The following is a 16,883-nucleotide window of genomic DNA, read 5'->3' as shown; positions in this document are numbered from 1 at the left end:
CTAAACTTCTCTGAGAGGTTTATCTGTAAAATTAGTATAATAATATTTATTTCAGAAGATTGTTGAAATCATACACAATACTATAAAATACTTTGAACAGTGCCTATAAACAGGAGCACAATGAATACTGGTTATTTTGATCTCTCTCACTTCCCTTTTCTTATCCTAGAAGACATTCTATTCTCTGTGCTGAAGACCACTGTCCCAGAGGCAGGCTTATTAACTAACAGCTGCAGTAGTGTGGCAAGTGCTGTAACATAGAGTATGAAGAAGACTATAGGAAGGCAGGCTTAACAGTGTAGTTTCCAAACCCACAAGACTTGCTTTCGGGGAGTAATCTATGGGATGACTGGATAATATGGTCTTTTGTATAATTTATCTTTTCCAAATCAAATGTGACATAAGAAAGCAGGGAAAGTGAAGCAGACACTATTACCCTACTTATAAGAACAAATGACAGACTAACAGTTTGGGGTAAATTATTCTCTTTTAAATGTTTCTATACCAGGCAATTTGAATAATTTTCACACTTAATTTACTTGTTTTGCATCTACTTGTGGCCATCACAACTGCTTAATGAACACCTACTCTGCTCAAATCCCAGTGTTAAGGTCATCAACCAAGATCTGAAGCAGCACAGAATGTTGATGGAGAGAAGATACTTAACAACAATGAGATAAGACTCAAGCATAGGAGGTGAGGCGTAGGCTTCTGGTTCTAGACAGCAGAGTGCATATACTCAATTCTTATCTCTCTTTAGCCTTACAGAAATGACCACAAAGATATTTAGAATAAACACAGAAGACTAAAGTCATAGCAATGAATAGAAAGAGGGCCATCAAAGAAGTACATCAGTACATTTCCAGTACAAAAGATGGTAAATGGAAGTGCATTAATGAATAAAGCACAGTACCAGAAGGTTATAAAACCCAAACTATACCAACATACCAGAGTGTCACCAAAATGCTGCCACAGGTGTAGGAGGTGACCCACCAAAAAGAGGGGCTCCACAGAGGCACTTAGTTTGCAGTTAGTTACAATGGAGGGCAGATAGGAGAATTGGGGCATAACGTAGAACTGATTAAAGGCCATAGGAGCCAGCTCCATGCCCCACATAGGGAACTACAGTCATCAATAAAACAGGGTTCTCTCTTAATATATTTAACAAATTGGCTGTGGTAAGTTAATGTTTCTAGTGTAGGCAATAGCTTCCTCAAAGTAAAGCCCTTCACATTTTGGCATTTGGTAAAGGCGGTGAGGGTCTAGTTTGCTTCCCAGCAGATCCCTGAGAGACAAATCTTCCAATCATATCCTCCTCACCTCTTGTTGAGGTGGAGGGTGGAGGAGACTACTTAATATATTGAGAATAACCAGACTGTCTATCACAGTAATGCATAATTGGGTAAATGAGGAATTAACCAGATATATGACAAAATAACCAGAAGGGTGAAAGAGAACCACCACATTAATGAAACATAAAAATTATCTTGGACTTTATGCTTCGTGAAATACGCAAAAACATAAAGGCAAATATTCCATGACTTCACTTATTTGAGGTACCAAGAATAAGTAAATTCATAGAGACAGAAAGTAGAATAGAGGTTACGAGGGGCTAGAGGGAGAGGAGAAGGGGAACTCATTGTTTGATGGGTAAAGAGTTTTGTTGGGGATAATGAAAAGTTTTGAGTACAGATAGCAGTGATGGTTATGCAACACTGTAAATATATTTAATGCCAGCAAACTGTAGACTTATGAATGGTAAAATGAGAAATATTAGGTAATGTATGTTGTACCACAGTAATGAAAAAAGACAAAAATCAATTTGGAAACTCAACAAATGGTGCTGTGACAACTGAATAGTCACATACAAAGAATGAAACTGAATGCCTACCTCACACCATATACAAAATTAATTCAAAACGGATCAGAGACCTAAATGTAAGAACTAAACCTCTAAAATTCTTAGAAGAAAACAGGCATAAATCTTCATGACCCTTGATTAGGCAACGGTTTCTTAGATATGATACCAAAAACACAAGAAATCAAAGAAAAAACAAATTAGACTTCATCAAAATGAAAAACTTCTATGCTTCAAATAATACAATCAAGAAATTAGACTGGTAGTCCACTGAATAGGAGAAGGTATTTGCAAATCATATAAGGGACTGATATCTAGGACATATATATAAAGAACACTTACAACACAATAATAAGAAGACAAGTGACCCAATTTAAAAATGACCATGGTACCTTAATAGGCATCTTTCCAAAGAACATATATATACAAATTACCAATAAACACATGAAAAGATCCTCAACAACATTAGTAACTAGGGAAATGCAAATCAAAACCACAATAATATACTACTTCTCATCCATTAAAATGACTATAATCAAAAAGATAATAACAAATGTTGACAAGAATATAGAGAAATTGGAAACGTCATACATTGCTGGTAGGAGTGCAAAATAGTGCAGTCATCACTTTGGAAAACAGCCCAGGCAGTTCCTCCAAATGTTAAACACAGAGTTAGCATATGACTTAGCAATTCCACGATATCCAAGAAAAATAAAAACATGCCACATGAAAACTTGTGCAAATTTCACAGCACCGTTACTCAGAATAGCCAAAAAGTGGAAACAATCCAAATGTCCACCACCAGAAGAATGGATAAATAAGATGTGGTATATATATATATATATACATTGGAATGTTATTCAACCATAACAAGGAATGGCATACAAACACATGCTACTACATTGAAGGAGTTTGAAAACATTATGTGTAGTGAAAAAAGCCAGTCACAAAATAGCACATATTATATGAAACCTCTTATGTGATATCTCCAGAATAGAGAAAATCCATACAGAGAGAAAGGAGATTAGTAGTTGTCTAAGGCTGAGGTAAGGAGAAAGAGAAAAGTAGAGGAAAGTGGAGAGTGACTGTTAAAAGCCACAGAGTTTCTCTTGGGGGTGATGAAAATGTTCTAAAATTAATTGTGATGAATATTCTAAGAACTGCTGACTTATGCACTTTAAATTAGTGAACTGGGTAGGATAAATTATATCTCAATAAAGCTTTAATTAAGGAGAAAAAGATGATTCAAGAAACAGAAGAAATCTTAACTCTAATTTCTACTCACAGAAAGACACATGAAGATAAACTATCTAAAGAAAGGGAGGTGGAAACATGATGGCGTAAACTCAGTTTTCCCTACTGCTCTTAATACAATTGTTCACCCTGAAAATAATTCAATGGATAATAATGACTCTGGGATCTGCAAAGAAGTCAGCCTGGACTGGCTAAGCATGTCAGGACTTGATGCAATGTGGTCAGATTTCTGAGATAAACATATGGGCAGAACACCAGAGAAGCCTGTGGCCTAACACAATCAACAAGCATAAACTGAAAAAGAAAAACAATTAAAGTCTGTTCTCTCTGGCTAAAGGACTAGAAAACAGGAAGCACAACAGAGACTGAGTTGGGGGATCCAACCCTAGTGCCTCCGCTGAGCTCCCAACCAATTAGTTGTCCAATGTGCCTTCAGCAGAAATTTCAAAGCTGGAGTGGGCCCACCAACCTCTGCTTCACAAAGGCCACTGGTGGGTCAAAAGGACCATAGCATCAGCTAAGAAGCCCCAGTGAACTATCCTGATGTCTGCTCTGTAAATTGGGCTTCAGCGGGCAGTCCAATTCACATACAATAGCAGCAGCAAAGCTCTGAGAGCCATCCCAATCCCCATTCCACAACCAGTGCACCAGCAATCAGGCTGATCTGCCTTCAGCAGAGCTTCACAGCAGTGACAAATCTACCCAACCCCTGTTCTACACCTAGGGAACCAGTGAGTGGGCTGATCCACCCACGTCAGCTTAGCTTGGTGCCTCCTAGCCTTCTACTCAGAGGAGATGCTGGTCAGACAGAAATGGCATATTACCTATAAAACACAAATTTGAACTGACAAAGGGTTTATCATCTGAAACTAGGAGGCCAGAGAAAGTAGCATAATATCTCTCAGTGCTAAAAGAAAACAACTGTCAATCAAAAAATTCTGTGACTAACAAAAGTACCTTTCAGAATGAAAGGGAAATAAGGACATTATCAGACAGAGGAAAACTAAGAATTATGTTCAGCTCTTAAAAAAGAGCATTAAACAGAAATAAAATGATAACAGAAAAAGGCTGGGATATTCAGAAAGAAAAGAACAAGGGGATGGTAAAAGTTGAGATAAGCACAATAGACTTTTACCTCGTGAATGCCTCCAATAAAATTTTATGGTTGAAGCAAAACTTTTCACACAATCATGTGCTACTCAATAAATGCAGAGGAAATACTTTAAAAAATATATTTAAAAAGTAAAAAAGGAACAAAAACTAAATGGAAGTAAGGTTTCTACACTTCACTCAAAGAAAAATACTGACACCAGGGGGACTTTAGATAACAATGTATGTGGTAATTCCTGGAGAAATCACAAGAAAAATTTAAAAATCAATATACTAAATAACATTTTAAGTAAATCAAAATTGAATTCTAAAAAAATTTTAAGTAATCCACAAGATGTCCTTCAACAGATGAAAGGTTAAACAATGGTATGGTCATACTATGAAAAACTACTCGGCAATACAGGAGAACAAACTTGTTATATGCAGTAACTTGGATCTATCTCTTTGGAATTAGGCTGAGGGAAGAAAGCCAATTCAAAAGGTTATATACCATATAGTTCCATTTATATAACATTTGTGAAATGACAAAATTATAAAATGGAAAACAGATTAGTGGTTACCTAGGGTTGAGGAGAGCAGTGAAGGAGCAGTGGCTATAAAAGGGTAACACAAGGAAGTCTTAGGATAATATGGTGATGGTACATTGTAGTATATTGACTGTGGTGGTAGTTACACAAAGTTACACATGTAATCAAAATGGACAGAGCTATACACACACAAACAGGAATGAGTATATGTATAACTGATAAAATGTGAATAAGCTCTATGAATTGTATCAACATCAGTTTTCTGTTTTTCAGGTTGTACTATAGTCACATAAGATGTTAACGTTGTGGAATGCTAGTGAAGAATTCAAAAGCTCTCTCTGGGTATTTCTTTGCAATTTCTTGTGGACCTATAATTATTCAAAATTAAAAGTTAAAAAACTTGGGGGGCACCTAGGTTGTTCAGTCATTTAAGCGGTCTGCCTTAGGCTCAGGTCATGATCCCAGGGCCCTGGGATCAAGCCCCACATCTGGGTCCTTGCTCTGCAGGGAACCTGCTTATCTCTCTCCGTCTGCCACTCCCCCTGCTTGTGTTCTCTCTCCCTCCCTCTTTCTCTCTCTCTGTCAAATAAATAAATAAAATCCTTTTTTTTTTTAAGTTAAAAATTTTTTAATTCATTTTTTTACTATGTTCTCTTAGTCACCATACATTATTAGTTGTTGATATAGTGTTCCATGATTCATTGTTGGCATATAACATCCAGCGCTCCATGCAATATATACCCTCCTGAATACCCAACACTGGGCTAACCCATCCCCCCACCCGTCTCCCCTCTAAAACCCTCATTTTGTTTCCTGGAGTCCACAGTCTCCCGGGGTTTGTCTCCCCCTCTGATTTCCCCCACTTCATCTTCCCTTCCTTCTCCTAATGTCCTCCATGCTATTCCTTATGTTCCACAAATAAGTGAAACCATGTGATAATTGACTTTCTCTACTTGAATTATTTCACTTAGCAAAATCTCCACCTCCTTCTGTCCATGTTGATGCAAAAGTTGGGTATTCATCCTTTTTGATGGCTGAGTAATATTCTATTATAAATATGCACCATATCGTCTATCCACTCATCCGTTGAAAGGCATCTTGGCTCTCTCCACAGTTTGGCTATTGTGCACCTTGCTGCTATGAGTGTTGGGATGCATGTGGCCCTTCTTTTTACTACATCTGTATCTTTGGGGTCAATACCTAATAGTGCAATTGCTGGTCATAGGGCAGCTCTTTTTTTTTAACTTTTTGAGGAACCTCCACAGTTTTCCAAAGTGGCTGCACCGATTTGCATTCCCACCAACAGTGTAAGAGGGTTTCCCTTTCTCTACAACCTCTCCAACATTTGCGGTTTTTTGCTTTGTCGATTTTTGCCATTCTAACTGGTGTAAGGTGGTATCTCAATGTGGTTTTGATTTGAATTTCCCCAATGGCTAATGATGATGAACATTTTTTCATGTGTCTGTTAGCCATTGGTATGTCTTCTTTGAAGAAGTGCCTGTTCATGTCTTCTGACTATTTCTTGACTGGACTATTTGTTCTTTGGGTGTTGAGTTTGAGTTCTTTCTAGATCTTGGATATCAGTCCTTTGTCTGTAGTGTCATTTGCGAAGATCTTTTCCCATTCCATGGGTTGCCTCTTTGTTTTGTTGACCGTTTCTTTTGCTGTACAGAAGATTTTTATCTTGTTGAAGTTCCAAAAGTTCATTTTTGCTTTTGTTTCCCTTGCCTTTGGAGATGTGTCTTGAAAGAAGTTGCTGTGGCTGATGTCAAAGAGGTTACTGCCTATGTTCTCCTCTAGGACTTGATGGATTCCTGTCTCACATTGAGGCCTTTCATCCTTTTAGAGTTTATCTTTGTATGTGATTTAAGTGAATGGTCAAGTTTCATTCTTCTTATATAGTTGTCCAATTTTCCCAGCACCATTTATTGAAGAGATTATCTTTTTCCCATTGGATATTTTTTCCTGCTTTATCGAAGATTAGTTGACCATAAAGTTCAGGGTTCATATCTGGGCTCCTTATTCTGTTCCATTGATCTATGTGTGTTTTTGTGCCAATACCATGCTGTCTTGGTGATCACACCTTGAAATCAGACGTGACAACCCCAGCTTTTTCTTTTTCAACATTTCCTTGACGATTCAGGGTCTTTCTGGTTCCATACAAATTTTAGGATTGTTTTTTCCAGCATTTTGAAAAATGCCATTGTTATTTTGATCGGGATGGCACTGAAAGTATAGGTTGCTCTGGGCAGCATAGACATTTAACAATGTTTATTCTTCCAACGCATGAGCATGAAATGTTTTTCCACCTTTTTTTGTCTTCCTTCATTTTTTTTTTTCGTAAGTGTTCTGTAGTTTCTAGAGTATAGATCCTTCATGTCTTTGGTTGGGTTTATTCCAAGGTATCATATGGTATTGGGTGCTATTAAAAATGGAATCAATTTCCTAATTTCTTTTCTACAGTTACATTGTTAGTGATTAGGAGAGCAATTAATCTGTATCCTGCCACATTACTGAATTGCTGTACGAGTTCTAGTAATTTAGGGGTGGAGTCTTTTGGGTTTTCTATGTAAAGTATCATGTCATTTGCGAAGAGAGAGAGTTTGACTTCTTCTTTGCCGATCTGAATACCTACCGTTTTCTTTCTTTTTGTTATCTGATTGCTGTTGCTAGGACTTGTAGTACTGTGCTGAACAACCATAGTGAGATTAAAATTTTTATTAAATTGACACCTCAAGATTTTTTGATTGTGTAATTTTGTCAACAATTGTGATAATAATTTTAAATAAAAAACCAGAAAGCTACAAAAGGAATAATTAGAGAACAAAGATGAACTATTAGAAATTAAAAATATGACTTTGAAAAAATTTCAGCAGAAGAGCTGGAACAAAAAGTTAAGGAAGAGTCTCTGAATATAGGAAAAAAAAAATCCAAAAATCAAACCAACCAACCAACCAACCAAACAAAAGAAACAGAAACCATCTAAACAAAGAAAAAGGGAAGAGATTCAGGGGATCCTTCCTGGAGGACTAGGATCTGACTAATAAAGGAATCCTAACAGAAAGAATAGAAAAAGAAAGTAATAATTTAAGAAAATTTTCCACCACTGAAGAAAGTCACAAACTGAAAGGGCCCAAGTGCCAAGCAGAGAAAATGAAAACAAGATCCACACAAAAATAGAAATTTTAGGACACCAAAAATAAAGACAAGATCACATCACAAGGATGTGATCCCAAAAATATAGTTTCATTACAATGTATAGGTAGCAAAAGTGATAAATAAAAGAATTAAAAATTACTACTCCATATTAGGAGATTAAGATGGATGGGCGGTTGAGGTATACCCCTTACAAACAAACAACAGAAACTCTACAAAAGTAAAATATCAAGCAAAAAGAGTTACATCTACATTATTCAGAAATTTGGGAGAACACTCAGGGAGAGGGAGAGAGAATCTGAAGGAAAGTGCACACGTAGTCCATAGCCTGACATGGGGCTGTATCTCACAACCCTGAGATCATGACCTACGCCGAAACCAAGAGTCGGATGCTTGCCTGACTACACCACCCAGGTGCCCCACCATGGAAGCTTTTAAGCAGGAAATTCCACTAATGGACCCAACTTTATAAGATCATGTATTCTCAAGCACAGAGAAAAAACAGAGAGGCTGGAGTCAGAGAGAGAATGTTAAAACCATGCCACTGAGTTGTAATGAAGTCGAAGTGGTACGTGGCAATGGGGCTAAATATGGAGAGACAAATATGAATGCTACTGTGAAGGCAGAGCCAATATGAGACCCATCTGAACAGAAGAGCTACTGGCATGAGAAGGGACCACTGAAAGCAATGTCCTTATCCAAAGACAAGCAATATGGGAAGAAGGGCAGATGTGAAGAGAGAAGATAACACATTTGGTATTAGAAATTTGTTTTTGCTCATCAGGGACATGCACATCAAAACTACAATGAGATATCACCTCACACCTGTCAGAATGGATAAAATAAAAAACACAATAAACAACAGGTGTTAGTGAAGATGTGGTGAGAAAGAAACACTCGTGCACTGTTGGTGGGAATGCAAACTGGTGTAGCCACTCTGGAAAACAGTGTGGAGTGTCCTTAAAAAGTTAAAAACAACTACCTTATGATTCAGCAATTTCACTATTAGGTATTTACCCAAGGAATACAAAAAAACACTAATTCAAAGGGATACATGTCCCCCTATGTAATAGCACCATTATTTACAGCAGCCAAATTATGGAAGTAGTCCATGTGTCCATTGACTGATGAATGGAAAAATAGGATGTGGTGTATATACACAATTGAATACTATTCAGCCATAAAAAAGAATGAAATCTTGCCATTTGCACTGACATGGGTGGAGCTGGACAATAAAATGCTACATGAAATAAGTCAGAGAAAGACAAATACCATATGATTTCACCCATATGTAGAATTTAAGAAACAAAACACACAAGCAAAGGAAAAAAAAATGAGAGCAAAAAAGAGTCAAAGCAAGAAACAGACTTTTAATTATAGAAAACAATCTGATGGTTACCAGAGTGGAGAGTGGGGGATGGGTTAAATTGGTGACAAAAATTAAGGAGGGCACCTGCTGTGATGAGCACTAGGTGATCTACAGAAATGCTGAATTACCATATTGCACACCTGAAACTAATATAACACCATATATTAACTAATTAGAGTTAAAATAAAATTTTTAAAAAATTTTGGAATTCATTTAAAAGAATGTTTTAAAAAAAAGATATGGTTTATTTTTGAACAACTTTATGAGATATGATCGACATGCAAAACCTGTACATATTTAATGTCTACAACTAGATGAGCTGGAGATAAGTATATACTCAGAAATGTTGGATTTTAAATACTAGATCTGTGGAGACATGATCACCAAGTAGTTGGAAATTCAAGCTTAAATATTAGGAAAGATGTTAGGATGTAAATTTCGAGACATTTGCATGAGAAGTCCACTATTTCCCATGACATTCCTTCCTCCCACACATACCTTCAAGTATACTCAAACATTCAAGTTAAACACTGACTACCTTCTATATAATAGGTGTTATGATACTATCACAGGTACTAAAGCTACAAAAATAAATGAAACATGTTCTCTGGTCCCTAGGAACTTACATTTGAAGATCTCCAAAAGGTGGGTTTTGGAGGTTTTTCTGGGGGTAGGGTCAAAATCTCACAATACTATAAAGTATATCTGCTGTTGTTTACAATACTTTTCTTTCTACTCCTCTAAACTGACTTATAAAAGGGGATTTGTTTTATTCTCTAAGTAACATCAAAAGAAAACAGCAATTTCTGACTAGTGACAGAGTAGTGAGGAAGGTCATCCCAGACGATACCACATTTTGCAAATAGCCTTATATATACTTGAAGGAGTGGACAATTATACAGTTATGGCACTCTCCTTGCTTTCTAGAGTCTAGAAACTTCCTTCTGCCATACCTTTCTGTAGAGGAATACATTGATTCAGCACACCTGGGCTGTTCAAACTCTGAACAATCCCAAGAAAGGGATATTTGCAGGATGGAGCCTTGGCTGGCTTCTTGGAAGGATCTGTCAGGTATGTGTTTTTGCATGCTTAATTAAGGCCATGGACCATACGGTACCAGTTTGTCCAGAAGGTTTATCACTAACAATGTGATTTATGGTGAACATCTGTGTGTGTGTGTGTGTGTGTGTTTTATAGTTGTTGTTGTTGTTTTGTTTTGTTTTTACCTCTAAGGAGCTAGAGCTTGAATAACCAGGGTCAATCATGCAGGTGCTACATGCCTACATGACTGATTGTCAATAAAAACCTTGGACACTCAAGCTTGAGCAAGTATTGGTTGTCAACACTTTGCATGTGTTTTCACACATCGTTGCTGGTAATTGTATCTCACATGACTCCACTGGGAATGGACATTAGGAAGCTTATGCCTGGTTTCCTCAAGACTTGCCCTGAGTGCCTTTGCTGATTTTATCTTGCATCCTTTCCCTGTAATAAACCATAACTGTTAAGTATCAGGGCTTCTAAATCCTTTGAGTTCATGTACTCAATCACTGAGGCAAAGGATAAACGGGGACCTCTGACATATCTTCCTTTAAAGTCAGGGACTTTTCTCACTTCCAGAAATTATCTGAACTTTACTACTCTTCTCTATTTTTCCCACTGTTTAATAGGGTTTAAAGCACCTGGTGAATCCCCACAGTAAGTTAATTGCAAAGTCTGACCTGGTCAATATAACCAAGAGAGAGGTTCCTGGGTGGCTCAGTTCGTTAAGTGTCTGCCTTTGGTTCAGGTCAGGATCCCAGGGTTCTGGGATCAAGCCCCATGCTGGGTTCCCTGCTCACTGGGGATCATGCTTCTTCCTCTCCCCTGCTCTCTCTCTCTCTCAAATAAATAAAGTCTTACATAATAATAATAATAATAATAATAATAATGACCAAGAGGTCTCTAACATCAATATTTTAAGGAGAGGTCTACGTCTGACTTCTGTATTTTATCAATCAATGCTACCCAGTCCCAGCAACAGACAAAGTCATATCTGGTCTTGGCTACTGCTTAAATGGCCAAGAAAGTGGCAAAGGCACCTCACTACTTTATATATCACTACAACCAAGCTGCAACAGGGTGGGGCATGATGGCTCCTAGCAATTTTCTGCTGCCAATCCTCCTATTATCTCTTTCTCAGAAACTGTACACAACTCTGCACAGATTTAATCCTCATGAAACTGAAAGAGAGAAGCCCTTGTCCTTAACCTATAGTAAGTCTCTGACATAGGATGTGGCTCCACCTGGGGAGCAGGGCATAGATAATTTAGTAGCAGCATCAGAAAATGATTTCAAATAAAAAATAAACCTATAAAATTAACTCTCACTCACTTGTACTCTAATAAGCTTTCTTGAATGGGAGAGAAAGAGTTGGAAGCACTCTGCCTGTCAAATATTACACAGAGCCACAGCCTTCCTTATATAACTGTTTAAATTGTTGATTTTGTTAGTTATGTGCTTTGATGCTCTCTGGTTCCTATCCCCACAACTCAAATCTGTAATCTATTACTTTATTTTCTAGAAAAGTATTTGTGATTTCATTACCCTACAGAAGTGGGTAGCACATGTGAAATGCTATGTAAATGATACACACACTAGTCTAAAAATGGCTCAAGAGTCACAGCACTGGGTAATAGGAAGTTAAATGTATTCCTTATTTTACCGTTTCTTCAAGTAAAATTCATATCTTAGATTTGTACAGAATGTATTCTTGTACTGCACTGACACTAGTAGTAACTAAGATAAAGGCCAAATCCTCACCTTATACAGGAGTCAACAGGCCAGTGAAAAATTTCTAATACATATTAACATAGGGATTTCATGTTCTTGAGAAAATCTTAACTTTTATTTATAAGTCTCCCAAATAACTTCTCAATAACTTCTCGTCTATAAACCATTCAGAGTAATTACATGTTTTGTTGAAGACCAGCAAAATAAACAGAGAAATAGTGTCACAGAATCCAAAGGACCTAGTTGGCTCTCCTTTACTTTCATCAAAACAAGGATTTATTTGTGTATGTTTATGTGTGTGTGTGTATTATATATATGTATGTATGTATGTATGTGTGTGTGTGTGTATATATATATATATATTATTATTTTTTTTTTTAATAAGAGGAGCATTTTGGGTTTTGTTTTATTTTGTTTTTTAAGTAGGTATGTTTTTGTTAAGACCAGCATGGAGCCCACTGCAGGGCTCAAACTCACAACCATGGTAAAGACTGAGCTGAGATCAAGAACTGGAAACTTAACCAACTGAGCCACCCAGCACCCCAAAAGAAGCATTTTGATTTTATAAGCATATCTTCTGGAAGTGCTGTGATTCTTATTAAATCAATGTAAACTGCTTGGAATCCCAGGCACACACTCAGGTTCATTCCCTTTCTCCTCAGGCAGTTTCCTGAATCCACAACATTCTCATTTTAACAGTCCTCATTACTGGTATCATTTAATACTTGAGGGTTTGCTCAAATCAACATCAATCTTGCTGATCCTGCAAACACTTATTTTGTTGACACAACACAGTCTGAATCCATAGCTACTAAGTGTAAAAAATTTTAAATTATTCCTTCACCCAACATGTCACCAAATACTAAGAAAACTCGGCCAGTCACTCAGTCCTGTCACAGAGACATAGAAATGGACAGACATTAAGCACAGGGCCTTTCATGGGACCCCACTTCCCCCACATATATCCTCTTGCCCACACATACATATTGTATCCTCCTGAAGGCATTTAACACCTTAAACTCAACCACTGTGAAGATGAAAATGCCTGCCTGGAAGACATCCTGTTGACATATCTGACTCATACTTCTTCATTAACAAGTAATCTTTTACCACAAGTAAATCTTAATTAACCAGAAAAGAGAAAAGCCTTGCCCTCAGAAAAAGAAACAAAAACCCATTAAGAATAAAATTTCTTTTAAAATTAATCTTTAAATGTCTCTAGATGAGTCTAAATTAAGAAAAAAAAATTTCTTTACTTGATTGGAAAACCTCATGCTCACGTTACGCTGATTCTGTAGTGGGACATAGCGCTGGACAGGATCAATGTCTTTAGGGCTGATTAATTCATCAGCTGAAAAAAAAAAAGAAGAGAAAGGACATTGTAAAAAATTCATCTTTACACTATAAACCAACTTAACCTAATAGCAACAGAATACTTCATCCAACAAGAGCACAATATATATCCTCCTCAATGTACACAGAGTATCTTCCATATGCTAGGCCATAGAACAATACTCAATAAATTTAAAGAGTTAAAGAGTTAAAATTATACAAAGTATGATTCTGACCACAATAGAATAAAATTAGAAATCAGTCAATAGGAAGAAATTTTAGAAATTCACAAATACATGGAAATTAACACACTCCTAAATAACCAATGGGTCAAAGAAGAAAACAAATGGGAAATTAGAAAATAGTTTCTAATACATGTTCTGATGAAATGATTGAAAATGAAGATACAATATACCAAAACTTGTGGATGTAGCTAAATCAATGCTCAGAGGAAAATCTGGAGCTATAAATGCCTATATTAAACAGAAGAAATACTTCAAATCAGTAACTTATCTTTACATCTTAAGACAGCAGATGAAGAGAGAAAACTAAATCAAAAGCAAGCAGAAGGAAGGAAATAGTAAAGATTAGAGTGGAAGTTAATGAAATAAAATAGAGAAAAGCAAGAGGGAATATAAGTGAAACTAAAAGTAGATTCTTGAAAAGCTCAGAAGTGGACAAAAGGGTTGCTGGGGGTTGGGAGGAGGGATAGGGTGGTTGGGTTATGGACATTGGGGAGGATATGTGCTATGGTGAGTGCTATAGATTATGTAAGACTGATAATTCACAGACCTGTACCCCTGAAGCAAATAATACATTATATGTTAATTTTAAACAGATTAATCTTTTTTATTTTTATTTTTTTAAAGACTCTTTTTTTAAAATTTATTCAACAGATGGAGATCACAAGTAGGCAGAGAGGCAGGCAGAGAGAGAGAGGGAAGCAGATTCTCTGCTCAGTAGACAGCTGATCACAGTACCCTGGGATCATGATCTGAGCAAAAGGCAAAGGCTTTAACCCACTGAGCCACCCAGGGGCCCCATATGTTAATTTTTAAAAAGTGGACAAAACTTTAGCTAGACTGAACAATAAAAAAAGAAGACTCAAATTATTAAATCAGGAATGGAAGTTACAAACATTATCACTGACCTTTAGGAGTATATGATAATACCATGCACAAATGTATGCCAATAATTTAGATAACCTAATATAAATTTTATTTATTTATTTATTTTTAAAGATTTTAATTATGTATTTGAGAGAGAGCACACAGAGGGAGAGTGAGAGTGAGAGGGAGAAGCAGATTCCCCACTAAGCAGAGAAACACAGGGCTCAATTCCAGGACCCTGAGATCATGACTTGAGCCAAAGGCAGATGTTTAACCAACTGAGCCACCCAGGCACCCCGATAAACAGATTTATAACAAGTGACTGAGACCCTGGAAAAACAAACAAAAAAACAAAAGCCCAGAACATGATGGCTTCATTAGGGAATTCTACCAAACAGTTAAAGAAGAAGTAAAATCAATCTTTCACACACTTTTCCAAAACAGTAGGGAAAATACTTTCAAACTCATTCAAGAAGGCCAAAACTACAAAATGAAAACATAAGTAACAAAGAAGAGATGAGATAAATTGAACTTTGTCAAATTATAATCTTGTGGACCTCAAAGGACACAATGAAAAGAGTAAAATAACAGCCCACAGAATGGGAGAAAATATCTACAAATCATGTACCTTGTAAAGGACTTCTGTCTTGAATATATATAAAAAATCTTGTGACTCAATAAAAAAAGAGAATGCAATTTAAAAATGGCCACAGTACCCAAACTGACACTTCCCCCCAAAATACACAAATTACCAGTAAGCTCAGGAAAAGATGCTCAATAACATTAAGTCATTTGAGAAATGCTTATCAAAATCACAATGAGATACCACTTCATATTCATTAGGATGCTTATTATCAAAAAGCAGACAAGAACAATGGTTGGAGAGGATGCAGAGAAACTGGAATCCTCATACATTGTTAGATAGAATGCATTACGGTACAGTTACTTTAGAAAACACTCTGGAATTACTCAAAATGTTAAACACAGAGTTACCAAATGACTCAGCAATTCTACCCCTAGGTATATACCCAGGAGAAATGAAAACAAATGTCAAGCAATAACTTGTACATGAAAGTTCAAAGCAGCATTATTCATAAAAGCAAAGTAATAGAAACAATCCCAATGTCCATCACCAGATAAATGGAAAAATCAAATGTGGTATATAGATACAATGCACTGTTTTTTGACCATAAAAAGAATTATGATACATCAGTGAACCTTGACAACAGGGTGCAAAGGGCAGGTATTATATGATTCAAGGTATATGAAATGTCCAGAATAGGCAAATCTACAGGGATAGAAAGTAGATTAACAAGTATCCAGTGTTGGGGGAAAGGCTGAAGTGATTTGGGGTGGTTGGGGAGTAACTGGGCATGAGGTTTTTGAAGGGTGATGAAAATATTCTAAAATTGATTGTGGTGATGGTTATCCAAATCTGTGAATAAATTAGAAACCACTGCATTTAAACTTTGAATATGTTAAGATATAGCATGTAAATTATGTTCAATAAAGCTGGTCTCAAAATAATGTATTTACATTCTCTCAAGAAAGGCAACCAATTCATGAAGGGGAGACAAAGTGTTTGCTGATACTAAATTCTGATAGATTTCTGAGACAGAGCATTTTTCATGGGGTGCTAAGCAGCATGAAAGCAATGGCTTCAACTGCTGTTATACTGTTGTACTGGAATCCCCTTCCACCTGGTAGCTCCTTGTGGCAACTATGGATAAAATCCAAGGGCGACAAAATCAGGACTTTTAAAAGTCTGCTCCACAGAGGAACATCGCTCCAGAGGCTAAACCGCGGTGGGGGGGGGGGAAGCCCACGCGGGATCAGCATAACATCAGGTCCCGCGGGGTCACAGAAGGACGGGGGTGTCTGAGTGTCACAGAGCTCGCAGGTGTTAGAGCAGGGAAGCCGGCTACAGCGACAAAGCCAGGGGTGAGCTCTCAGCTCGGGGTTACCTTGAACAGGTCACAGGCTGGGTGAGTGTGGAACGTGGCCAGAGGCCATGCAGACGGAAGCGACCAGGCGCTTTTCTCCAAGTGCGACCGATTGAGCGATTTCCTCCAAGCGCGACAGGAGGCCAGGGAGACAGCGGCAGTTGGGCGCTTTTCTCTGAGGGTGCACTGAGGAGCGGGACACCGAGCTCTCGGCTCCTCCGGGCCAGAGACTGGGAGGCCACCATCTTCATTCCCGTCCTCCAGAACTCTACGGAAAGTGCTCAGGAAACAAAAGCTCCCCTAAGCAAACCCCAGCGGATTACGTAGCCTGGCTCCTGCTAAGGTAGTGTGCAATTCTACCTGGGGCAAAGACACTTGAGAATCAACAACATGCCCCTCTCCAAGAAGATCAACAAGAAACCCAGCCAAGACCACCAAGGAAAACAGCAGAAT

General features: G+C 37.5%; 1 protein-coding gene across 2 annotated transcripts in view; it reads right to left on the bottom strand.

Annotated features, from left to right (window-relative positions):
• PHKB (phosphorylase kinase regulatory subunit beta) overlaps nt 1-16,883 on the bottom strand; it is a 242,624-nt gene that overhangs the window by 74,351 nt on the left and 151,390 nt on the right. For both annotated transcript variants that reach the window (XM_045076026.1, XM_004744118.3), the window contains exon 15: nt 13,303-13,397. In XM_045076026.1, the coding sequence (XP_044931961.1) occupies nt 13,303-13,397 (95 nt within the window). The remainder of the gene's footprint in view (nt 1-13,302; nt 13,398-16,883) is intronic.

This window comes from Mustela putorius, unplaced genomic scaffold (genome assembly GCF_011764305.1).
Source record: "Mustela putorius furo isolate JIRA1106 unplaced genomic scaffold, ASM1176430v1.1 tig00000174_pilon_pilon_pilon, whole genome shotgun sequence".
NCBI lineage: Eukaryota > Metazoa > Chordata > Mammalia > Carnivora > Mustelidae > Mustela > Mustela putorius.
The sequence above is the reverse complement of the archived record's forward strand: the minus strand, read 5'-3'. Positions and strand labels throughout refer to the sequence as shown.